The sequence below is a fragment of the Halichoerus grypus genome, chromosome 7 (assembly GCF_964656455.1).
Source record: "Halichoerus grypus chromosome 7, mHalGry1.hap1.1, whole genome shotgun sequence".
Classification (NCBI taxonomy): domain Eukaryota; kingdom Metazoa; phylum Chordata; class Mammalia; order Carnivora; family Phocidae; genus Halichoerus; species Halichoerus grypus.
Window position 1 is genome coordinate 50,911,732 of NC_135718.1, and position 26,945 is coordinate 50,938,676.

Here is a 26,945-nt window from a genome sequence, read left to right on the forward strand (position 1 = left end):
AGGAGTCTCCAGGAGACTGTGTAGAACAGACTTCCCACCGAGGTCCCACTGAGCGGGGAGGAAGCTGGGGTGCCTATTCACCAACGCCTGCCCCTCATTAGCAATAACTTTTGAGGGTAACTCCTCCTATTTTAGGCCTGACCAGCACAAAGACCAGAAAACACCCTCCAGCAGGGAGATACGGGGGCTTGAGGGAGGAAGCCTCTTGTGTAGTGTAAGTGGGACTGCCCACTTACATGGCAGCCGTCTGAGCCGAGGAATGGACAGGCCAAGGATAGCATCTCCTTCAGCTGCCTACAAGTAAACAGCAGCAGATTTCTCACAGAACTCTGGCTTTCTGACTTCTCATAAAAACATCAGACAATCTGGGCTCAAATTCCCACAGAGAAGGATAAGCTGCTGTGCCCTTCAGGGGAGAAGATGCTCTCTTTGCTGCCACAGGCCCCACCACTCCCTGTTGTCTCCTGCCTGAGGCCAACAGTTAGGGGTTTTGTCTGTTTTATTCTCTAACACGCAACCCACTTCCCTCCTAGATGTTACCTGCCTGGCCCTCCAGGAAGGAGCCCGAGTTTGCTATCCTTTGAGGAGGAGACAGGCCAAGTAGCCTTCAGGTTGGCATTTGGTTTCCTGGGACCAAACCTTTAAATATGAAGCTGTAACAGAAACCTGGAGGCCTCTCTTGACAACCTGCCCAGCTCTCATTATGACATTTAGCCTGTGATTGATATTGTGTGTGTCATCGAGACCTTGGCAGTTAATCTCTGGGTCGAATCTATGGAAACCAAACAGAACAGATTTGTCTTCCCCTTCCATTTTGGCTGTGGTCTGGGAAACAGACGCTCTCGGCCTCTCTGAGATTCAGAAATTTGGGAGCCGTGCAGAGAGGGATGCACACAAGCCGCCTTCAGGATTTGGAAAGATTACAGGTCTGTGGTTTCTGGACTGTTCTGTGCTTTGTTCTCTTCCCCCATCAAATCTGCACACTGGAGGATAATAGATCCCAGAGCTCCTTCTGCGTGCCAAGCTGCTCTGGGTAGACCGCACCACTTCCTCTTCTGTCTGGAAATCCAGCCGAGGCTTTCAGCACGGGGATGGGGATGGGGGTGAGGGTGGGGGTGGGGATGGGGATGGCTCCTTCCACAGTGTAATGAAGGAGGAACAGCCTCCGCAAGGGTGAGGTCAGCTTCAGTGATCAAAGGAGGCAGGCAGAGGTTTCAGAACACAATTTACTCCAGCATAATCACCTCTCTAAAGCCTCCTTTAGGGGCAGACAGGGTTGTTTGGGCTGGTTCCCACAACAGAAGTTTCTGGCCATCCCTGGAAACAACTCCTCCCTTTGTGACTGGAAACACCAGCAGGCAGGCCCCACAGCAGAGTTTGGGCCTGAGAACCACAGGAGACTATCCGTCCTACATGGCGCCCATCGCTCACCCTCGCCCCTCCTCCATTAGCCAAAAGACTCAGACCTGCCTCATCAGCTCTGGCTGAGTCCTTGTTAGCATAGGCCTTATTCCCCTCCCCCTCAGCCATTCACTCACTCATTCCATCCATTTGCTACCTGTCAGACACTGGGGTTCAAGAAATAAAGCCATCGTCAGGGAGTCCCTGGGTGAGGTCATCCAGCTCTTCCCTCCTCCCAGTCCTGCACCTTATTCTGGGCTAGAGATATGGCCTCTCCTTCAATGAGAAGACAGGAAGTATACTGAACACCTTCTATCCTTCTCTACCCTTCTCTTGACTCACCAGCTCCTTGACTCTTTAGCCACACTCTTGGGCAATCATTGTCAATCTTCAGGGAGCATCAGACTCACTTGGGAGCTTGTTAACATACACACTCCTAGGCTCCGAGCCGCAGTCCAGGATGTAACCCAGGAATCTGTATTCTAGCAAGTGCCACATGATTCACACCCATTCTTTAGATCACACTTCAAGAGAATCCAGCAAAGGGTCACCTCTGTTGCTGCCACCCCCAACCCAGGATGTTGCAGGAGGAAGTCACAAATCCTGGCTTCCCATAATCCCCAAAGACACACAGCTAGTTAGTGATCCTTTAATTCATCTGCTGTGAACTTGGGAGAATCCAGTTCCTCAGAGCAGGTTCCTTAACTCCTTTTCTTCTTAAAATTTTTTAATGAAAAATGTAAATGACACACAAAGAAAAACAGTGGCTACCTTGCAACCATCATCCAACCCCAACCACCACCATCCATGGGCAATCCTGCCTCTTACCTACCTTCACCTCTACTCCCCACCCCATACATAAATGTATTGTTATATTTTTCCAAGAATATTTTTTTTTTAAGATTTTATTTATTCATTTGAGACACAGAGATACAGAGAGAGAGAGCATGAGCAGGGGGAGAAGCAGGCTCCCTGCTGAGCCAGGAACCCGATGTGGGACTTGATCCTAGGACCCTGGAATAATCATGACCTGAGCTGAAGGCAGACGCTTAACCATCTGAGCCACCCAGGCGCCCCTCCAAGAATATTATTTTTGAAACAAATCCCAAACATTATATCATTTCATCTGTGAATATTTTGATAGGTATTTCCAAAAGGTAAGGACCTGTGGTATAATTTAGCTGTCCTTGGAATCTCCTGCAAATTGGTTGTTAGGTCTAGACTCTGAGGACTCTGCTAAGATTCAAGTTTTCCTTTGGCGAGATTCTCATGGCAATGGTATGTTCTCCCAACAGAAGGTCCGTAATGTCTGATTCTCTCTTCTTGTGTGGTGAACAGTCAGAGTTGAATGCCTATATCCAATAGTCCATCAGCTGTTGTAAAATGGGGCTTTCTTCCTTCTTTATTATCTGGAATACTTCTATAAAAGAGAAAATTTCCCTCATCTACAGAGTAGTACAATTTGTATCGGAAAGGAACAATAAATGCTAGATTCTTTCCCTCTACTTACCGGTCTTCAAAATAATGAGCGGGTCCCCTACATCTTCCAACAGTGAATAGCGTTTTAAGTATCATTAAGATTTAAATGTTTGATGTGTTTCAGTCCATTGCAGTTATTTTTATTATTCATGTTCAAATTGTTCCCTTTTGACAAGTGGGAACCTCTCTGAGTTGTGTTCTAAGTCTTTTGACATGATCCTAGTGGTCTTTGAAGCTAGCAAACTTTTTTTTTTTAAGATTTATTTATTTGAAAGAGAGAGAGAAAAACAGCGTGCAAGTGTGTGGGGGGAGGGGCAGCGGGAGAGGGAGAGAGAGTCCCAAGCAGACTCCTTGCTGAGTGTGGAGCCTGACGCAGGGCTCAATCTCACAACCCTGAGATCTCGACCTGAGCAGTAAACTAGAGTTGGAGGAGGCTTAACCGACTGAGCCACCCAGGCACCCTACACTAGCAAACTTTTTTTACATTCTTCAAATCCCTGGCATACCCCCTCACACTGTACCCCCACCCCTATCTCCCAGCAACTATTTCTTTCTCAGAAGACCAAGACCATGTGTTACAGACATCCTCAATTTACAATTCTCCTCATCTGTAAAATAGAGATAATAATAATAATGCCTACCTCAGAAGGTTGTTAAGAAGATTAAATGAGTTAATAATTGTAAAGCACTTGGAACAGTGCCTGGCGCAAAGTAAGCGCCAGCTAAGTATTTGTTAAATAAATAACATTCCCTCTCCATCACTCACCTCCACGGTTCTCAGTCTTGCTGCCCTTGTCAGTCTCAGAGCGTAACTTCCCCTCGGGCTGGCTGAGTGTAGATGCATCGCTGCCCAATTCCACAGCGAATTCCTTTCCTTGGGGACAATGGAAACTCTTCTCCCGCATTCCATTTGCAGAGCCTGACACGCTCTCCAAGTATGCATTTCAATCTCCAAACACAGCTTTCCAGCTTGGAACATCTCCTCTGACCCCTGGTAGGTTAGCACAACTGCCAACCCCCTCGAGTGAGAGCCGCCAACATTGCCTTCAGCTGCCCTAACGCGCCGAGGGACCCTCACGCAGCCAAGCTTCCTTGCAGCCGAGGGCTCCTGAAGCTCCCAGAACGTGCATGGCTGCTCGGATCCAACAGGCTCTGGATTTACAGGTGTGCCCTTTCCACTGGCCGACAGCTGCCTGCAGGTGTGGAGAATCACAGGCCTGGAATGGCAGGAACCATGGCCAGAGCCCGCAGATTCCAATCAGATAAAGGAAAAACTAGGCACCAAAGGGGGGCTAAAAGCTAAAAGAAAGGAGGCAAAGGACTGGCAGCCCATAGGGATTTCTGAGGCTTGAAGCCTGTCTTAGGTCTGCTGCAAACCCTCCTTGGCCCATGTCAGAGGGCCACCAGCCCTCTCGCACTGAAGGAGGCTGGAACGTTGGTGCAGTGTTGTGTAACCGCCATCGTGGCCCTCCTTGGTTACCCCTGTGGCCCGGGGAGAGGAGGGAGCACAGCAGGCCGGCGAAATGCCTGCTGACTCCGAAGATCAGCTTATCCCCACCTCTTTTTGTAAAGACCATTCCCTACCTCTGTCCCCTGCTAACCCATAATCCTGACCCCCTCATGACCAATTGCAGAAAGGAAAGAAAAACCCGTGGCTCCAAGATGACATCCAGAGAACCAAAGACAAGCCTCCAAAATGCCTACCCGCCTGCCAAGAGGCTGCCGCCGAAGGTGGAGGGAGAGGTAGAAGCGGATGAGTACTGCACTCCCGGAGCCTTCGAGCTGGAGCGTCTCTTCTGGAAGGGCAGTCCTCAGTACACCCATGTCAACGAGGTCTGGCCCCAGCTCTACATCGGTGATGAGTAAGTGTCCAGGCCAAGTCCCACCTCCGGCCTCACCCAGGAGAAGGCAGCCAGCCCCCCTCCCCTCGTCACATCCTTCACCTGCTCTTAGCCAGGAGCTGTTGCTTTTTAGCTTAGTGGTGTTGTGAGCACTCAGTTAGGGCTGGCTTTATCTTCATAGTCTAGGAAACCCAGAGAAGGGGCTTATGCAACATAGAGGTTTATTGCTCTTTCTTATAAAAGAAGTCCAGAGGAAGGTGAGCTGAGGCTGGCATGGCGACCCCAGGGGCATCAGGGTCTCAGGCTCCTGTGCTCCTGCCCCACCATCCTTCCTTGAAGTTGTGGCATGGGCCAAGAGTGCTGATAGGGCTCCAGCTACCATCTGTGGGATGGATCCAGGCCACAGAAGCATAAAGAGAAAGGAAGAGCAAAAGGGCATCTTCCCAGAAGGAAGGGTCACCCAAGACCTCCCCGGCCCCTCGCTGCAAGGGAGGCTGGGAAATGGAGCCTTTTTCTTTAGCTGGGGATAATACCAGCAAGAACGAAGTCAGTTCTCAGATCGGTGGCACGTCAACCTAGGTGTTGGGAAGCATGGTAGGCCTGGCAAGGTTGAGGTCATCATCCGCTCCTCTAGATGTTTATAGCCATTTCCCACTCCTCAAACAACTGGGAAACATCTACTGTAAATAATATTAATAATAATAATAATGCCTAGCATTTATTGACAACTATGTTCCAGGCACTGTGCTAAGCATCTTGCATGAATGATCTCATTTTATTTTCACGATAGCCCAATGAAAGAGGACATCTAATTACTCCCACAAGGCACAGAGCAGTTAAGCAACTGGCCCAAGGTCCACAGCTCAGTAGGTGGTAGAGAGCTGGGATTCAAAAGTGCTTCTGCCCAACCCAGAAGCTTTTACCTTAACCAGCATTCCTACTCCTCCCTCCATTCCCCAGGATTCCTACTCAGGTTCCATCTCTCCCTGGAGCTGATGGTGAAGGACCCCGGCATGTGTGACGTTAATAAAATCTTGCAGCTTAAAACCTAGAGATAACTGTCTAGGCATGGGAAATCCCAAGGGCAGCATCACTTGTCCTTTTTTTTTCTTAATATTTTTAAATTGAAAAATTACATGCCCTTTTATACTGAATTAAACTAAATAGAGGGTTGTAAAAACAAACTGCATAATTTCGTCTGTCCTCTCTTAATTCTGCCATTGAGTAACCAGTATTAAGCTCACTTGCGTACTTGCATTATTTTATGTATGCTATTGCAAACGTAAGGTAACCTATACACACATATAAAGGGTCTTCATTTCTTTTAAACAATTTTTAGAGGGGAGAAAAGGAATCGTACTATTCTGTACTTTTACTATTCCATAGTAGTGCCATCCTGCAATTTATCCATTCATTTCCCAGTTGTGAACATTAGGGGAACCTCAGTGATGTGTACATGGGACTCTCTGTACTGTTTTCTTTTTTAAAATAATAGCTTTATTGAGATATAGCTCACATGCCATAAAATTCACCTTTCTAAAGTGCACAACTCAGTGGCTTTATTACATTTACCAAGTTGTGCAACCAGCACCACTCGTTCGAAAGCATTTTCAAAAAAAAAAGAAAGCATTTTCCTCACCTCAAAAGGAAACCACCTCAAAATTCTCCATTCCCCATCTTCTTACCCACGCAACCACCCATCTGCTTTCTGTTCTATAGATTTACTTATTCTGGGCATTTCATATAAATGGAATCAGAATGTATGACTTTTGTGTCTGGCTTCTTTCACTTAGCATAATGTTTTCAAGGTTCATCCAAGTTGTACCATGTACCAGTATTTTATTCTTTTTTATTGCCAAATAATCTCTACTATTTTTACACCTTTTCTGTAACTCTAAAATGAGTTCAAAATTAAAAAAAGGTACACATATACCTTGACCCCAATATCACTTTAAGAAATGTAATTTACCAAAATAAGGGTATCAGTACATAAGGAAACATGCAGAACGATGTGTATTTTATCCCTAAAGTAGCACAAAAAAAAGGGGTTGGGGAATCTGAATCTCTTATCTCTTAGTTATAAAGTATTACATAAATGCAGTAAATATATGGTTTTCCTATTATACAAGTAATTACATGGTTATTGTATAAATATAGAAGTCTTAGGTTCTCTATTTGTAGTAGGTTAACAAGAGGACCTTCCTCACTGGGTTGTATGGATTAAGTGAGATAGTATATGTAAAATATTAGTGCAATGCCTAGTACATAGTGAGTGCTCATTAAAGGCTAGCTCTAGTAATAGTGATTAATGTAAGGAAGAAAACTTAAATCTCTCAGAGCTGTCACCAAACCCCATTCTCTGAAGCCACTCCTATTAATATTTCCTCCTAGACTTTCTGTGTATTTTATTTATTTATTTATTATTTTGATTTTAAAACTTGCTTTTATATAGTTGTAACCATACTGATTATTCATTTTATCTTTTTTCCCACATAGCATCATTCATAAACTTCTTCCTTACTACATACTTCTCATACATTTAATTATAATATAATGCTATATATCAGATAATAATATATCAGGTAGATATAAGGTCATTTATTTAACCACTTCCCTACTGTTGGACTTACCAGTTATTTCCATGTTCTCACCTTCATAAATACTGCAGTGGCCATCTTTATGCATAAAATCTTTTCATATTTAGGATTATTTCCTTAGATCTGACCCTAATAATGGTATAACTGGGGGAAGGAGGATTAAGATTTTAAGACTCACACTGTCTCTGTGTCTTTATCTATGCTGTTCCCTTTGCCTAAGATGCCCTGCCCTTCACCTCATCTCTGTGTCCAGATTCCATTAGGCCTCTACAATGACCACTCAAATCACTTCTGCCATGAAGCTAGATTTTCCCAATCCCCATAGTGAGAAGTAGAGTTTTTCTCTGTATGTTATATACTCTATTTACATTTCCTACAGCTAATAATAATAACAGCCACATTTTATCATATACATCTTACCATGTGCCCTGCCCTGTGCTAGTCAACCCAATGAAGGAGGTTCCATTATTACACTCATTTTACAAATGGGCAAACTAGGGCTCAGAGAGTTCATCCATTTGCTCAGTCAGTCAGTATTTACTAGGCACCTTACTAGGTGCTGTGGGGGATACAAAGAGGAAATTGAGGCTCAGAGAAATTAAGTGATCAGCCCGAGGTCATACCACCAGTAAATGGCGGAATTTATACCTAAACTCAGATCTAGAAAATGTGGTTAATCAGGTAAAGAAGCACTGTTATAGCTGAGGAGAAGGGATGTGTAGAAATGTAACAGGGAACAGAAGGAGAATGGGTAGTGGAGTAGAAGGAGTGTGGGCTTCGAGTCTTGGCTCTGCCAATCACCAATTCTGTGATCTTAGACTATTTGTTTTACCTCTCTTCACCTTCTATGGCAGCAGAGATAGGGCTTATTTCATGGGGTGAAGATGAGATGAATTAAAACAAGTAGAGTTTGCTAGGCACATAGTAAGTAAATGCTGCTAAGTGTTTGGCACTATTATGATTCTGAGGAAGCGTCACAGAAGAGGTGAATTCCAAGCATGACTCCGGAAGATGGGTAGGACTTCAATAGAGTTCTGGGCAGAGACCGCAGGATGAAGAAATGAACGGAGGTGAGAATAAGCAGGGTGGTTTGTCTGGAACACAGGGGATAAACGTGGTAGAGCTGCACTCTCAGGAGGTCTAGAACTGAGCCACGTTTGACCACCACGTGGTCAGCTCAGATTTAGCCATGCTGCAGCAACAGGTGACCCCAACATCTTGGTGGCCTACCACAGCAATGGGTCATTTCTCACGCCCGTGACATGTCCAGGGTGGGCTAGCTCTAACTCTGCTCGACCTACGTGTCCCTCCAGGACTCAGGATCCAGGCTGACAGAGCAGCCCTACCTGGGATAGTGCCTGTCTTCTGGTAGAGAGAAGGGGCATGGAAAATCACAAGTGGACTCAGAAGTGACATGTGCCACTTAATGCTCACATATTTCAGTGGCCAAAGCAAGTCCAAGCCAAACCCTCATGTTATTAGGGCAGGAAAGTGTAACCTGTCCCTAGGCAGGGGCAGCAACTATTCCAAAGGGTAACGCATAGTCTACCACGGCCACAGTCTACTCCGGGTGTAGCGGCTTTGGGCAGGTCCTTTCACCTCTCTGCGCCTATGGCCTCATCTCGAAAAATGATTACTAAGAGGATTCAGAGAAATACAGAATATAAGAACATTTTGTATAGGCAAATACGAGTATTACCATTATTGTTAGTTAGTGAGAAAGAAACGTGGGAAGGTAGGTCAGGGCCAGCTTGTGAAAGGCTGAATGCCGGCCAAGGGACTCTCTTCAGGAAGCCACGGAGGGTCTGAACAGGACAGACAAATTCTAGTTAATAGAGTGCCAGACAACAGGGTGTGATGCAGTAAGATATGCTTGCCTCCTTGACATCTGACCACAATCTTGCTTCCTTCAATCAAGGAAATGTCACTGCCCTTTCAATTCATTCCAGCACCGCCTGGTCGAGCCCCAGAACACACACACACACACACACACACACACACACACACGCCCGGTCTGGGCAGGCTCCACAGTCAGTGTGTGACCTGCGTACACAGCGGGGGCAGGGGGCTAAAGTCAGCATGGCACGGTGCCTGTCCTCATCCCTGCTCAGGGTCCCTCCCCGACACGCTTACAGGGTAAAGAGACTCACAAATGCTTCTTGAGAGAGCAGTTAATTCTGCTGCCAGTGCAACCACATGGAGGTTAAAACCCTGCTGAGAGCCCGCAGGCTGCCTCTGTTTCTTGGTCTCTTTGTAGGTGTTGCCCAAAGCAGCAACAAGAAGCTCACCGCTGGCTCCTCGTGCACGAAGCCTCGGTTTTAATTTGACAGTTGCATTTAGGTTGAATTTTTCCTTCCCTTAAAAGCACCGAAGATTTTTGAAAGGCGAGTAGCGAGGCTCTGGAAGTTAGGGTGGTCAGGATCTGAGAGTGAGGATGGATATCCTGGGGTAGCCAGAACCTCTGGCCTAAACCAGTGATGCCTGGGACCCGCTGGGGACCAGACTTAGCCTAAAGAAGCAGCTCACTTTTTCTCCTTCCTCTCCCCTCAAGGGCCTCCCTATGCCCCTCCAGGGCTTCTTTATGGAGAGAGGCAGAATGGCTAAGCCTCTGCCCCAAAGCCACAGTGCCGGGTCAAACACTGGTCTCCACGTGGCCTTGGGCAAGTCACTCGTGCTTTCTGAGATTCTGTTTCTTTACCTATAAGATACAGATCCAGTGAGTTAATACTTCCGTCTACCACTCAGCACAGTGAGTGGCACACCCAGTAAGTGTGAACGACAGATCACGCAGGTTCTCGAAATTCAACTCCCAGTGTGAGAAGTAGGCAAAGAACAGTCATTGTGCTCTGCCATGAAGGGTCCTTCTGTGCTGAGGGCAGCCTTGAGACAGAAAACACCCCTGGTCAAATTTCTCCCATGAGATGTTATCACGAACCCAAGGTGTCAGGTTGGAAGGAAGGTGCCTCCTAATGGGGCTTTCTCTGGCTTGTGCACCAACCGCCCCCACAGATACTATCCTGGCCTTTCACGAACCCACGTGGCCTAAGGAAGCAGTGCCACACCAAAACCCTATGGGCCTGTGGATTTCAGAACTTCTAGAGCATTTTCTCAGTCTCAGCTTATTCCAAAGGGATTCACCAAGTGGAGTGCCGGGTGCCTCCAAGTCCCCATTGCTTACCAGCCCAGGGTGGGCAGAGTCGACACCACCACTGCGGCCTGGTGAGAAGAAGCTACAGACAGGAGGGAGATCTGGTTAGTACTGAGTGGCTGGGTCAGTGGAAGGGGCTGGGCCAGGCTAACTGGCCACCGATCAGGTATTCTCACCAGGAAGTCATTCTGGCTGGCTCAAGGCACAGCCACCCTCTCCCCACCCATTTCCCAGAGATTGGTAGGGGGTCTGGAGTAGAGCATAAGGCCTCAAATGGGATTCAGGGCACAGAGTTCAAGCCCCCCCGGGAGGGTGCTCATTATGTGTGGCCTACAGCACAACATTTTCCTGTTCTGGGACTCAGTTTCTTTATTTGTAAAATAAAGGGATGATTTCAAAGGTCCCTTCCAGCTCTAAAATGAAATTCTTTAAGAAATGTGCTATTAAATAAATTAGGCTTTATTAGGTTCAAGCACATACTTGTTTTATTACTTTTAAGTCATTCAAATTAGATTCAAATTAGGTTAACCAAGTGTTGCCCTCCAGAGAGCCAGGGACTGGCGTCAATGATGAGATAAGAATAATTCATCGCCTCTTATCAATCAGCAGTCCCTAAATGGGTGCTTCAAAAGTGCTTGAGTATGCTTGAAACACTAAGTTTCTGTAATTTAAATATTCTCCCTTTAATCTTATTCACATCTTTCATTTGCTTAGCAAAATCTTTTTTCTTTTTTCTTTTTTTTCCCCCTGCAGTCAGCAGGAGGGGAAATATCCTGGCTACTGCCGAAGTGATTGCAAATTCCCAGGCAGGACAGCCTCCCATAGGCTTGGCTGAAGCAGGAAAATTGAGAAATCGCTCTTCTCCCTCCCCACGTCAGCATCCCTGTGAGCCAACACCACGGTGCTAAGTTGCTCTGCCGCCTGAGCGGCGGGGCTGGTAAGCAGCTCTCCATTTTTATTAGAATACAGTTGCCTCCAAGGTCTGGCTTTTGGGGGAATCAACAGCCAGCTGCCCTTCCCCATAAAGCCGGACTCCTCCTTGTGGCCATCCCTACTCAGCCTGAGCACGCTTTCAAGTTGCTATCTTGCCCTTTCTGCTTTTCTCCTCCCAGCCAGACCAACAGCCTCAAAAGCAGAGGCATCTCCAGGCCCGGCCTGTAGTCGGGGAGGCTGGAAAGTGAGGTGAAAGCAGATCAGCCGGCTGACACGACCCTCGGCCTATGAAGAGGGCCTCTCACCGTGCGCCCGGACAGCCTCACCCTCTCCCCACCAAAAGAAGGAACTAATTCAGCCTTCAGGCACCAAGCAGAGCTAACCCTTGACCGGCTTCTCCAGGGTGGGCCATGGCTGCTTTAGGATGCAGTGAAAGTACAGCCAAGGTTCACAACTTAACGAGCTGAATGTTAACGGAAAGAACTAGAAAACCTGGATTCTGAACCTCCAAGTACCAAAGGTGACTTGGATACAACCGGGGACCAGTCATGGGCAGAGTGAACGGGGGATGACCGGGCTGGGCCTTTCCAGCTTCTCAGTGAGGGCCTCAAGCAACATCAACCACTTCCTTTCACGCATAGCCAAATGCCTAGTCTAGTTATTAATGCAACATCATTTCTCAGTTCCAGGCCTCCCTCCGAATATTCTTTCTCCTCTCAGCCTCCATCCCTGGGGCAGATGATGAAGAGGTTTCTAACAAGAGTTAAAAACGCTGGGGCCACCTTATATCTTTGAGTAGCCAGTGTCTCCCGAGAACTAAGGAAAACATCAATAAAATCATGGCATACGCTTACTTATTAAGTGAATATCTGACATATTCATTACAGAAATTTACAAATGAAAAGAAGACAAACTCTCCATAATCCCCTTACCCAGGGATAGCCACTGATAACATTTTGTTGTACATCTTTCTACTGCTTTTCTCCCTTGAATTTTTCTTTTAACCTTTCAAAGAAACTAGAGTATTGTGTCCTTCACTTTACAAGCATCTTGTAAGGAAAGTGCCGCCAGAGTAATTGGTTCTGTTTAACAAAGAAAGAAAACTGAAGGTCCCAGAGGTTCAGCTGTTCTAGCTCGTGCAGCAGTGTGTAAGCTTACACACTGCACCTGTCAGCCCCGTGTGTTCTGAGGGGCCTCAAAAGCAAACAGCTTCATCGTCAGCAAGTAACAAGAACACCCAAGAAACTAGAAAGCCAGGGAATTCCCCTTTCATAGCAGGTGAATTGATGGAGATCAAAAGCTCAAAATGTGCCCACTGTTTTGAAATCTACCTGCAAGGGGTAGGTATGGTGAAGACTCCAAAGGAGAGGGTCCCCATCAGGGTCATGCCCAGGAAATGACGCCCACAAGCGTCAGACACACCAGAAGGAACAGGGTGCCAGATTACAGTCAGGGGCAGGAAATCCGCGGGTCCTCCCAGACACAAGGGTGTGGAGAACTGCCCGATCATTAGCGGCCTTTCCTCAGCGCCCAGTGCAGAATCCTGGCAACGTGGGAGCAGCTGGTTTCCCACCGCAAGGGAGCTTGGGGAGGGCTTGTGTAGATGGAGACATGCGAGTCCCTCCTCCCCTCTGCTCAAGAGCCTACACCTGCGGAAAACGGGCTTTCGGGCAGATGCTGAGGTCTTTGGGCTGGGAGTCAGGAGGGCACCGAGAGGTCTGGAGAAGTGGAATGTCAGGAGTGCTGCCCAAGGAGACTGCTTCACCAAGAGTGCTCTTATTCGCAATTCCTCAAGGGTGGTGGGTTGAAACAAGCTTTCTAGAGGAACTTCAGAGGGGCTGGAAGGAGGCTGGGCCAGGCCAGGTAAGGAGGAAGGGAGGGGAGGTCTCTGAATGAGGAAACTGGTCCATGCCAGAAGGAAGTCATTTCCCTGGCCGTCCAATCTAGAGTAAGAATCCAGAGCCAGGCCAGAGGTTTCACAGGGAGAGGAGATAAAGGGAATTGGGCCAAAAACAGAGATATGGCAACGTTCTTCAAAAGTAAACTGCACAAGTCCAACAAACGTGTGAGAAAATGTCCAACCTCATTGTTAAAAGGAATGAAAATGAGACATCTTTTTTTTTTGTGCCTATGAAATTAGCAAAGAATAAAAATCAGAAAGTAAAATGAGCAAGCTTTCTGGAGGATAATTTAGTAACACATATCAAACGTGTTAAAAATGCTCATACCCATTGACCCAGCAATTCCACTTAAAAAATAAAAAAAAAGTATCTCCTAAGAACATAATCAGAAATGTGCCCAAAGAAATCCAGCAAAGTTGTTCATTTATAGTGTTTCTTATAATACCCGCCACTCTCCCTTCAGGAGAGAGATAGAGATAGAGCCAGAGTGAGAGGGAAAGGAGACAAATGTCCAAAAATAGGAGCTGGGTGAGGTAAAATTGAGATTTCTCTACAGAATGGAACAACGTGCAGCTACTGAAGCCTATACGTTGAAAGAGGAAGACATTTACAATATATCACCATGTCACAGTTTTTGAAATTTACATATGGTGTCATACCCCAAAACAAATCTCTATATAAAATTTATAAATCTATGCATAGAAAAGCAACTGGGGAATCTTACATCAAAAAGCAAATAGACTTTAGGGGGTAGAAAATTTTTGTGTGTCTGGGGGGGAATATGTTTTTCACATTCTGCACTGAGCATGTGTTATTTTTATAATTAGATGACATATTTTGATGACATATTATTTAAACAAATTGCTTACATTAGGATTTTATTATTATTATTATTATTATTATTATTATTATTGTTAAACATCCAGAAACTAAGGCTCCTGCGTCACCTAGGTTCTAGAGGTAAATTTCTAAGTTTGTTTTTCTCCGGAGCTTTTCTACTCAGCAGAAGCACATTTCTTAGTCTCTTTCCCACATAACATATCTAAGCAGGCGGCCCTAACGTTTAAGAAAACCACAATACAGGGCTAAGGAGCCCCCTCTGACCCATCCCACTCCCAGGAATCACTGAGCCAGGCATTTGGGTCAGTTGGGGACCTGCCTGCGTCACAGCCACTATGTACCAAGAGTTCTAAGAGTTTCTCTATTTGTAGATCTCCATTCTGCCATGGATACTCTTTTGAGCTCTCAACTGGACTCTGAGTGTCAAGCTAGAGGGAAATCCCCAGAGCGGTGTGTAAGGACACCACCTCCCTTGCCTGGCTCAGACCGCCACAGGGCCCCCGAAAACCTGCAGAGGGCCTCAGACACCCACCAGGTCTGATCCTCCCCAGGAGTCCTTTACTTGCCCTCAGACACAGCTAAAACCAGCTCTGTGGGCTGATTGTGGAGGTGTCAGGCCACGAGTCTTGTCACATATCTACCCTGATCCTTGACCCCAACAGCAGTAAAGTGCAAATTGCTATTTATTCAAACTGCCATTTGCTTATGTTGAAACCCAGTTGCTGAACCCAGAGATAACAGTCTTTATGGTGGGGAGGAACTTCCTGTCAAGGACAGTTAATTTTAATTTTTCCACTGAGCTCAACCTCAAAGTGAGGTTGATTGCTACTCAGCAAGATGGACTGCATTAGTGGAGGCTTTAATTGAGTGCAGATCTATGTCCCAAAAGCAAAATGTTTGTTGTATACATACTTTGGGACAAGAAGAAAAATGAAAAACAGGTCTTTCTGAGGAAAAATTGAAAGCAGAATGTAGTCCATCCATAGTCAGGATGGCAGCGCCAAAGGCCAGCTGGGGGGCTTGGGGGAACTCTCCACCATCCCGTGGCTCAGATCCAATGGGCTGTCTGCAAATGTTTCTAAAAGCTCGATGCCTGTGTTTGGGTCTCCCTTTCCCAAACACTGGACTCTATCGTGGTTCCTCATGACCAAGAAAAAGCTCCAGGAAAACAGCGACAGATGAGGCGCCCTTGGCCAAGGGGCCATGGCATATGTTTCTTGCTGCAAGGCTCCTTTTGGCCCAAGGTATTGATCAATGTTGGCATTCGATGTGGTGCCTCTGTCTACATCCTCTATCAGTGACCTTGAGATAAGCCCTCAGCTGGAGCCCGACGCTACCTCTGGCCTCTCACTGTTATGGTTCCAGACGCTTGTCATCTCTTTCCTGAGCTGTAGAACCGGTCTTTGTGCTGTTGAGGGGAGATGTCATCTTAAAACCTAGTTAGGATCACCCCTCCTCAAACACTATCAAAAGCTGTCCTTGAGCCCCCCAGATACAGATCCAAGCACTTCCACGATCCAACCCCACACTCCCTTTCCAGACCTTTCTCTCCTCTCCTCTCACATCCTATGCTCTGGCCAAACCAGCTTACTCCTCCCTGCCCCCTCCTCAGTCCATCAGCAAGTCCTGCTGTGACCCCACCTCCTCTGTCCACCTTCCTCTCTTGGCTGTACAACTCCAACAGCCTCCAACAGAGCTCCCTGCTTCCATTTTTTTCCCCTCTCCAGTCCATGTCCACACATCTCCAGACTGATTGTTTAAAAAGTAAACAATGCTCACCCCTTCCTTAAAACCCTCCGTAGCAGGGGGCGTTCCACCACACTGACGGTAAAATGCAAGCTCTTCCCGATGGCCTACAGGGTCCACCTTGACCCGGCCCTGCCGACCTCTCCCATCTGCTCTTGTACCACTATCCTCCTTGCTACTAGAGCCACATGTGTTTGCATTCTCTTCTTAGCACTTGCTGTATCCTCAGCCTGGATGAGACGTTTTTCCTCCTGCTCTGCCCCTGCCTAGCTCCTCACCCCCCAGTCTTAGCTCAAATACTACCTCCCAGCAAGGCCTTCCCCCAACACCTTACCTAAAGCAGGACCACAGCCATTCGGCGCAGCTCATACCGCTGTCTGAAATTATCTTGTTTATTCGTGTGTTATTTATTTGCTCTCCCCGTGAGAATCTATGCTTCCCGCGGGACCTTGACTAACCTGTTCACTGGGGCATCATCAGCACCCAGGACAGTGCCTGGCACACAAGAGATTCTAAATCATTATTTGTGATAAATGATTGATTACAGGAAATAATAAACATTTCCTGAAAGGCCTTCATTATCTCCAGCCTCCACCCCTTGGGCTGTGCTACTTCCTTGCCCTTGCCTCCTTCTTCCCCTCCATCACCAAGTGCTGACATTTGTAGTAAGGCAAACTCAAAGGGCTCTCTCCCCTGAAGGTCTTCCCTGGCCCCTCTAGACATAAATAACTCCTGCTGCTTCTGACAGCCTACCTCTGCCCTATATTCCAAGGCCACCTACTTCAAATGACTTTATTCTTTGTTCCTGGAAATTCTTGCCTAGAAAGATAAGGCTATAAATCAGAAAAATCACAGTTGGCTCCAGGAACTTCCTGAAATCAACTCAAACAATAGACAGCTCAAATACCTCTCCTCAGAAAAATGCTTTACCCAACTAGGCAATGATTCACCTATCAAAGCAAGAGTTCTATACTGTGTTCACAACCCCTGTGGACATCAATGTCAAGAATTTTGCCCAATCCCAATCAATTCCTTGCATGGAAACAGCATCTTAAATCATTCATTCGAGTCCCAACCCACCAAACCCTATAACATCTGGAAGGTTCAGAGGAGAGGCCTGCTGTAAAGCTGAGATGAATAGGTTATTCTGGTGGCCTTTTAAGGGATTTAGCAGGTGACAGTGCATAGTGTCTAGTACCAAGTCTTCTTTTTTTTTTTTTAATTAACATATAATGTATTATTTGTTTCAGGGATACAGGTCTGTGCTTCATCAGTCTTACACAATTTACAGTGCTCACCATGGCACATACCCTCCCCAATGTCCATCACCCAGCCACCCCATCCCTCCCACCCCTCTCCCCTCCAGCAGTCCTCAGTTTGTTTCCTGAGATTAAGAGTCTCTTATGGTTTGTCTCCCTCTCTGGTTTCCTCTTGTTTCATTTTTCCCTCCCTTCCCCTATGATCCTCTGCCTTGTTTCTCAAATTCCACATATCAGCGAGATCATATGATACTTGTCTTTCTCTGATTGACTTATTTCGCTTAGCATAATACCCTCTAGTTCTGGGCACCTGGGTGGCTCAGTCGTTAAGCATCTGCCTTCGGCTCATGTCATGATCCCAGGGATGGAGCCGCATGTCGGGCTCCCTGCTCAGCGGGAAGCCGGCTTCTCCCTCTCCCACTCCCCCCTGCTTGTGTTCCCTCTCTTGCTGTCTTTCTCTGTCAAATAAATAAATAAAAATCTTAAAAAAAAATACCCTCTAGTTCCATCCACATTGTTGCAAATGGCAAGATTTCATTTTTTTTTATGACTACATAATATTCCATTGTGTATATATATATATATATATATACCACATCTTCTTTATCTATTCATCTGTTGATGGACATCTAGGCTTTTCCCATAGTTTGGCTATTGTGGACATTGCTGCTATAAACATTGGGGTAGCACCAACTCTTCTGTATTTGGTGAATGATGAAAGAGTGAACGGACCCCAGACTAGCTCACCTACCGCACCCTTTATTCTCTCCCTTCTCGAAGTGGCAGAACCAGGAACATGCAGCCAAGGGGTCAGTTAGAGCAGGGCTTTGGACGAGGGAAGTCCTTCGTTTCAGTGACTAGACCTTACTTTGGAATTGATGGCAGAAACCCATGGGCAGCCCAGCGTATCCCCCACACCCAGGCCAAGGCACCAGGCAGCCAACCAGCCTCTCCCCTCGTGCCCAGGGCGACGGCGCTGGACCGCTACGGGCTGCAGAAGGCGGGCTTCACGCACGTGCTGAATGCGGCTCACGGCCGCTGGAACGTGGACACGGGGCCCGACTACTACCGCGACATGGCCATCGAATACCACGGCGTTGAGGCCGACGACCTGCCCACCTTCGACCTCAGCGTCTTCTTCTACCCAGCGGCCGCTTTCATCGACGCGGCGCTCAGCCAGGACCACAGTAAGAGACCCGCCACCCTTGGTAGTTCAACCCCAACAAACCCGCCTGCGGCCCCGCCCCCGCGCCCCACGAAGGCCCGCCCCTCACCTTGGCTGGAGGCGGGATCTGCGCACTCTCAAAGCGGGTTCTGCAGGGGTTGTGAGTGATCGAGCTGGGACTGTCTGAGCCCCAGGAGGCTGGGAGCCCCACTGAGCGTGCTGCTGGTGGGGTTCGGGCCTTGATTGCCGCTGTGGGGAATCGGGATCGGGAGGGTTCGGAGGAAAGGCCTTTGGCCTGAATCCCAATTCCCTAAGGCTCATCAGCGATCCTTGGAACAGCAGGGACGTCTGGATGCCCTCAAAGCTGGGACTACAGCCCAGACGCCAAATGTGCCTGGGCCCAAACCTAATAGCTAGGGGCTTCAATGCCAGAAAACCTTTGGGGAGCTGACTTGGAGAGACTTCAAAATCTCCTGCCAACCAACTGAGCCCGCAGCTCCCTCTATCCCTCCTCCTCCCCCAACACACAGTCTAGTGAGGCCTCTTATAGAAAGCTGACAACCTAACCTTCTAAATGGTGACCTGTATTTGAGAATCTGAGTTTTGCACCCATGGTGTCCAAGTTTCCCAAGGTTAATTTTCCATTTTTATTTTATTTTTTTTAAAAGATTTTATTTATGGGCGCCTGGGTGGCTCAGTTGGTTAAGCGACTGCCTTCGGCTCAGGTCATGATCCTGGAGTCCCTGGATCGAGTCCCGTATCGGGCTCCCTGCTCGGCAGGGAGTCTGTTTCTCCCTCTGACCCTCCCCCCTCTCATGTGCTGTCTCTCTCATTCTCTCTCTCTCAAATAAATAAATAAAATCTTTAAAAAAAAAAAAAAAGAAGATTTTATTTATTTATTTGACAGAGACACAGCAAGAGAGGGAACATAAGCAGGGGGAGTGGGAGAGGGAGAAGCAGGCTTCCCGCAGAGCAGAGAGCCCCATGCGGGGCTCGATCCCAGGACCCTGGGATCATGACCTGAGCCAAAGGCAGACACTTAACGACTGAGCCACGGAGGCACCCCTAATTATCCATTTTTAAAATTGCAGTGCTAGTCCTTACACTCAAAATGTAGTTTTAGCTGGTCTAATCCAGGTAAAGGCTACAAGGCTCTTTTGGAGAGAAGGGCCTGGCTTAGGTCTGCATTGGGGTAAAACAATATGCAGTTATTGCTGCAAGGGGGTGTTTCAGGGACATTTCATAGAGGCCAGAGGGACTTCTACTCCCTAATCTGTGCTCTGACTTTAGGCCCACGTTTCATACCCCTTTACGGGGCCATCACATAATTCAGTGTGTCCAGTTACTGAAAGCCTTTCTTGCCACAAGAGGCTGGGATTACGAGGCTCAGTGACCAGCGGACTGGCCTGCTTCAGGAACTTGCAGTCTGCAGCTGGGCCCAGGCCAAGTCCCAGACCTTGATGGCCATCCCACAGTGGTCCTGGCCCCACAGCTAGGCACCAACAGTTTGTTTTTATTTTGGTTCAGAAAGCAAGGTCACAGTGAAAAAAAACCTCACAGAGCTGAAGGGGTTCTATTAGGGGATGCCTTAGTTCAAAGTCGCGCTTTTATGAGACTATTTATTGACCATCTTTTGCATTATGCACATCCTGGGTTTCTAAGCAGTATCAAAAAGCAACTGGACTCTGACTCATCAACGTGAGGTAAAATTTGCCTCAGATTATTTGAAGTTAACTGAAAACATATTTGACAAGAAAAAACAAAAAGCTGCCACAGCCCAATCCTTCGGTTTCTGTTTAATGTACGCTTTTGTCATTACTGTATCTCCAAACTTTCTCTTAATGGAAGGGGTTTGGCAGGCTTTGGAGAAGACAGGGCGGGGTTTCACACCTTACAACTTACTAACAATGTGATTTCGCTACGCCTTCTTTCTCAATCTGGTGATGAAAATATTTACCTTGGAGGGTTCTAATGAGGATCAGCAGTAACCCACATAGAGCACTTCGCATGGAACCTGGTGCACAGCGGGTTCTCAGATGTGTTTGATAAAGAGAGGTCGTGCACCATGAAACACATAACCACGCTAGCATGTGTGCATCATAATAATAAAGTTTCCAATCCCAAAAGAAAAGAAAAGGAAAAAAGACATTCCAACTTTGAACTACTATAGTAGACTCACATGACAGCTTGTTTTCAGTTCCTGGTACACCATTTTAGAGTCTTCCCCGCTCTGCTGAATTAGGAAAGAATGGGGCTCAAAAGTCATGTGTAGGCCTGGGCAGATCACAGAGCACTGATGAGGAGATGTCAGGTTGGAGTGGGTCCTGACCCCTAGGTCATAGGTGCGAAAACACCCAGCAAAGAAAAGAAAGGGTCAAGAGAGAAAAGTATATGCTCAGGTCAGAGAATGTGCAGGGGACAGAATCGGTGGGCAGGGGTGTGGGACTAGACCAGTTGTCCGGGTAAGGGGAGCAGGACATGACCCCACGGCCAGGTGGGAGGCTGGGGTCCCTTCTCAGCGCCTTTGCACTTGAATATCCTCAAGTCTGGGGCTCAAATCGAAATGCGAACCCCGCAGAACCCGGCAGGGAACGTAAGCAAATGACGTTGGCTCCGTGGAACGCGTGGGCGCTGGGGCGGGCGTGCTCGTAGCGACGTGGAGAGCCCCAAATAGTCCCCAAAGGGGGCGCTGCTGCTCGGTCTCAGCCAACACGTGACCTGTGAGAATCAGGGCGAATGTGGCAGATCTGATTTTTCAGGAAAAGTCTTCAATCTGGATTTTAATGTGAAATTGCCCAGTTTTTAAGTGTTGGCAACACCTTGAAAATTTCTTAAAATGCTGCAAAGGCCAAACAAAAGAAATCCAGTGGCTGTGTGTTTGTAACCGATGCCGAGTCGTCAGGGTAACGAAATAAAACGCTCATTAGTCAGCGACGGCATCGTCACGGACTCCATCCTCTGGGGGGGGGGGAGGGGGGCATGTGCTCAGCCTCCCTGCCATGGGCAGCGTGGGGTGTCTAGTCGTTCGTCGGGCGTCTAGGGGACACTACCACGGCATCCTGGAGCCAGGCTCCCTCACATGTTTCTTATTACACTCTTGATGTAAGAGGTGTTGATGGGCAGTCTGGCCGGAAGGCAAGGCCCCTCTCTCTCTCCCCCTCTTGTCTTTCCTGTTCTTCCTTGGCTAGTTTCAGCCAAGTGTGCAGTCCCACTGCTGCCCCTCGCATCCAGTCTTGTCTACTCTCGCTGAAAAGCCTTCCTCGTGGGGCTGTAAAGCTGTAACTGTGGCCTGTGCGACCCACTCCTACCCCTGTCCTACCCTGACCCATTCCTTCCGAAAGAACTCCCTAGACAATGTTGGTCATGCTTGAAAAATCTCAGAAATAAGCCAGTCCAGTGTCCGGCCCTTAGAGCTGGGGAAACAGAGGCCCAGAGAAGCCAAGTGATGTGCCCAGGGTCACAGAGCTAATCAGAGGCCAGCAGGAATGCCTTCTGTCACCCAGGCCTCTCAGAAGAGTCCTTTGCCCTTGTTTTGAACATCTGGTGACTTTCCTGTATAAGAGGTCACCAAAAATCGTGAAAGGTGAGGCACTCCAGCTGGTTATAAGATCTGAAACAACTGAACGTGTCATTCATCAGCAGAGAGAGAAGTACTGACAAGACACTGCCCTGGAAACCCCATTTGGACGGCCTTCACTGCTCCTGGCATGACATCCTCAGAGGTGAAGTCGTGTGGTTTTAATTTGAGAAATCCCGGAGCAGATACTGTGAGGCTCTGAAGATCAGATTTTAGTATCGCCACTCTCCTTTTGTTCTTTTTTCTTTTTCTTAAACAGGCCATAGCCTGCTTTTGAAGCCATCTTCAAATCTATTATGGATAAGGCAGGTATGGATAAAGACATGAAGTCCGCTTTCGAGCCGGAGCTTGGCTCTCTGGTGCTTCTAAGCTTTAACCAGACCAGGTTTTCAGGGTATTTGAAGGGTCCCCTGCCCCACTGCAGCACACAGGCCTGCCCCCTAGCCGCTCAAAACACAACACGCACCCTTTTTCTGACGCCTTCCACAGACCCAGAACCGTTTGGGAGAAGTATGAGCTCTGCCTTTGCAGGCTGCTGAGGAAGGTAGGTGAGTGAGAGACAGGCAAAGAGCATCCCTCCAAAACCAAGGAAGGAGGTTGCTGATGAGAGTACATACCTGGCGGGGGTGGGATTGAGCTGAGGGTGGGGGTTGGTGGGTAACAAGCTTGGCCTGAATATCTGATCTGAGTGACAGAGGCCTGTCTTTTGGTCACCAGTGAAAATGTGCAACTGGGGAGGAGCAGAGATTCTGCATATGGGTTTTCTTTATAAGATTGCGGGAATTCACCTTTTGGTAAAGGCTAAGGGCAATTATTTCATTGAAATCCCCATTGTTGAAACATAGATTGGGACCTATCCGTGCAACATAAAAATCAATTTAGTGGATGCAACCAGCATTTCTTTTAAGAAAATGAATGGATTCGAAAAGAATTGAAAATATCAGCATGTATTATTGCCTGTAGTAAAAGTTCGTGTTACCCTGTGGAACTCTTGTCTGATACACACGCACTTGTGATACCACATGGCATCGAAGAGCCCCGAATCTGGTACCAGGTAGCCTGGGTGGGAATCACAGTTCTGCCACTTCCCAGCTGTGCAAATTGGGCGGATCACTTCTTGGCCCTTCATGTCCTCCGTAAAATGGGGATGATAATTGTATCTACCCCATCCGTGTGTTGTGCCGATTGACTATGTAGTTGGCAGGTTCGGGGGTGGGGGGAGGCTCTGTACATGTAAGCCGCGAACTGTTGTGTGCTGGGGGGGGCGCAAAGTGAGAGCCACTGAGCTAGGAAATGCCAACCCTGACCCAGCTGCCCTAACCCTGGCTGGTGTCTACCAGAGAGCCTCCCGGCGGCTCCGCCATGGGCCATGCCGGGAGCAGGGCCGATGCAGCCTTCCTTGCCCTTGTCTTCTGAACCCTCCTGGGAGCCTTCTCACCACCCGATGCCGGGCCTCAAGGGTGGTGCTTAGCAGAGCCTCAGAGCAGAGAGGGAGCGGCACCCTGGGGTTGCCGAGACAGGCCCTTTACCCGAGGGAGACCTACCAAGCTCACGGGGCTGCCAGCATTAATGCTGCTTTTGTAAAACCAAAATTCGGCTCCAGGAGCTTCTGCTGGAGCCGAGCGCGCCCTTCCCTCCCTTCCCCCTTTCTCCTCCAACCCCCTCCATCTCCCTTCACCCTTTTTCTCCCCTCCCCTCCTCCCACTTAACAGACTTCAGGCTCCCAAAAGACTTAATGAACTACAGCTTTTGTCTGTTTCAAGCATTTAGTCATGACAGAAAGAATTACCCTTTTTGCCAGGAGAGGAAGAAACGCTTTAGTTATCAGCAGAGCTGGCAAGAGGCCAGGCAGCCTCTGGAACAGTCTGTGAGGATTAGGATGCCAGAGGTACGTTCCAGTCCGGGAGCATAGTCATGCCACGCAAGAGCTAGGGCCAGCCTCCCCCAGACCCGACCCAGCAATAAAGAAGCCGGCCCTGCTTCTTGCCTTCCTTTCTAGTCCATGTGCACGAGGAAAAAGTGGTGTAGTCACATTCTTGTAGCTCAGCAACATGGCGGGTGGATTGAGGGCCCCCTGGTTAGCTTGTGGGGATTCATGAAAACGAATCGTGATCAAATGAACAGTTCCTTATGAAGCACCTCTCTGTGGCAGCAATGTGTGTGTGGAGAAACCAAAATGGAGTCCTTACTGCCGGGCAAGGTGTGCAGGCCTCGCCAGGACGGGGAGGGGAGAGAGAAACCCCGGGCCTGGTGGTCGGGGCCTCTTGGATTCCTCACGCTGCCTGGGCTGCTGACCATCACCATTGTCCTGGGCATGGTCCCCTGGCACAGGTGTGGGGGTGAGGGTGAGAAGGACACGAGGGGGCCACACCCGTTCAGAAATGTTCTTTAGCAAGCAGTTCTCCCATCCTGCTGATGTTCCACAAGCCCAGTGATGTCCCTAAGTCTTCCTGGTCATCCTTCTGAGCTTCAGGCCCGAGACTGAGGAATAGAGACATGACTGGGGTCACAAGTCACACGGCTCAAACTGCCCCAGCCGAGCTATCCCACAACGACAGGAGAGGGCAGCCACTGGGATGGCAGTGGTGGGGACAGGCGGAGAGCTTAATCTTACTACTTTCTCTGTCCGCAGAGCCCAGAGGCCAGTGGGCAGCACACAGAAGGGTCTCGATAATGAGGTGCTTTAAACTATTTCCGGCACCTGCTTTTTGGGTGACCTCTGGTATGTCATTTCACCACTCTGAGCCCGTTTCCCATCTGTAAAACAGGGATGATGATAATGAAGCTGGAAGGTTCTGTGAAAGATAAAGTGAGATCAAGCACATGGATGTACCATGTGAGCTCTAGAGCAGACCTGAAGGATGCACAAGCTGCTTCCCATTTGTGGCTTCTCAGCTGCGCCCAGCTGACGCCATGGTAGTGTCCAAAGGGAGACTTTTTGTTTGTGGAGATTCTTCTAGATCTCTGGTTCTCAAACTTCGTAGTCTCAGAACCCTTTGACACTCTTAAAAAGGTATTGAAGTCTTCAAGCAGCTTTTGTTTGTGTAGGTTGTATCTGTCAATATTTACCCTGTTAGGAATAAAAACTGAAAACCTTAAAGATATTTGTTTAAAATTTAAAAACCCTTTGCATGTTAAAATAATAACATGCTTTTGTGAAAAAAATGTATTTTCTAAAAGAAAGCTAGGGAGAAGAGTGGCATTATTTTACATTTTTTGCAAATCTCTTCAATGTTAGGCCTATTAGAATTCAGTTGGGTTCTCATATTAGCTTCTGCATCAGTCTGTTGCGATATGTTGTTTTGGATGAAGTATATGAAGAAAATCCAGCCTCATTCAGATATGTAGTTGGAGAAAGGAGGGTTATTTTATTTTTATTTTTATTTTTTTAGGGAGAGATATTTTAATAGCCTTTTCAGATAATTGTGGATATTCTTCTTTAATAGTACACCAGAACTTGATAAGTAATCTTTTTATAAAGGCTAGCTGTGATGTGGCATCTGAAACCATGTCCATAAACTTCACAGATATTCTGTTATATGGAAATCCATTGGTCTGTCTTGCACTTTGAATGGATTTTTTTACCCATGCATGATTTCGTGATATCCCACTTTGGTCATTTGGAAAATATTGGTTCCCTAAGTTATGTTGATCTTCCAATTGTTGACCCTTTTCATGGTACATTATTGAAAGAACACATTGTTTGCCGGGAATGGCCAGCAATCCCTGTACCGATGGATGAAAGATGACTCCAAACTTTGCTGTGACAGAGAGGAGAAGGCAAGGGGGTCAACGCTCAGAGACGAAGACCCTTTGCTCTTCTTTGCTCCCGCTTTTATTGGTCCTTCAGGAGAATCACAAATCCTTATGTTTCTCAAGCACGTGATGTGTGACAAGGAGTCTTACTGAAACTGGGAGGATTTACGGGAAAGATAAGATATGCTAATCTGTGTGTGCTACTGAACATAGCCTAAGGGACAATGCACACATCTCTTAGATCACAGGGCAGCTGTTTGGGCTAAGAGAGATTCGGGGAAGGCAACTCCCCACGGCATTCCTCCGGCAGAGTGGGTCACCCGGCCCCGGCATTCCAAAGGCCTACGCCCTTCTCCGAAACCCTCCCTGCCCTCAGTGGCCTCCATGTTACATTTTAGCAAGCCGGGTATTATGGCTGATTTCATGCTCTACATTAACCCCAACAATTGTTAATATCACCACCAACCTTAACAGAAAAACCTAAAAGTACTGGGAAACGGTCAACCTCACAGTAATAGATACAAGTTTTCAAAAATTCTAATATTTTTGCTCAAAAGCTTGCATTTTATCCCTGGCAACAAATACCATTGGTTGTTTTCTTTGAAATGAGAGGCTTACTTTGTTCACTTCTGAGACAGGGTCTGCCAAATACCCAAGTGTGAATTATCCTGGTTTTTCTGTCATTTGTTCTTTTAAGTAAAAACAGTGTGTCATGAACAGTGGCTAATTCAGCTTGCAACTCAATCTCCCGAGGAGATAACCATCTCACTTTGGTACTCAGCCCAAGTGCTTTATGTGCTCGTACCATTTCATCACACGGAATATTAAGTAGAAGTGTAACCAAAGGCTGAAATTTGATAAAATTCATTTTTACTGCTTCATCAAGGATAGTCTTAAGGGAAATTAGCATTTCCTCCCCCCTCGAGAGTGCGTGGTGGTGAAGAATGCCATGATGACTAGTACAGTTTGGTGCCTCTTTTCCCCACTGCATTTCAGGCAAGATCCTGGTTCACTGTGTCATGGGCCGCAGCCGGTCGGCAACCCTGGTCCTGGCCTACCTGATGATTCACAAGAACATGACCGTGGTGGACGCCATTCGACAAGTGGCCAAGAACCGCTGTGTCCTGCCCAACCGGGGCTTTCTGAAGCAGCTCCGGGAACTGGACAAGCAGCTGGTGGAGCAGAGGCGACAGGCCCAGCGCAGTGACAACAGTGAGAAGGCTGGTGAGAAGGAACCATAGGGCCCCTCACAGGGCACGCAGAGACACTCAGGAATGGAGAGGGAAGGCCGAAATCGCCCTG

General features: G+C 47.6%; 1 protein-coding gene across 1 annotated transcript; it reads left to right on the plus strand.

Moving 5' to 3' along the window:
* Positions 1-4,542: 4,542 nt before the first annotated feature.
* DUSP29 (dual specificity phosphatase 29) lies at positions 4,543-26,928 on the plus strand. The gene is made up of 3 exons (XM_036095284.2): positions 4,543-4,742; positions 18,112-18,332; positions 26,640-26,928. The coding sequence occupies exons 1-3, from the start codon at positions 4,543-4,545 to the stop codon at positions 26,882-26,884; spliced, it is 666 nt and encodes a 221-aa protein (XP_035951177.2). The 3' UTR covers positions 26,885-26,928.
* The last annotated feature ends 17 nt before the right edge of the window (positions 26,929-26,945 follow it).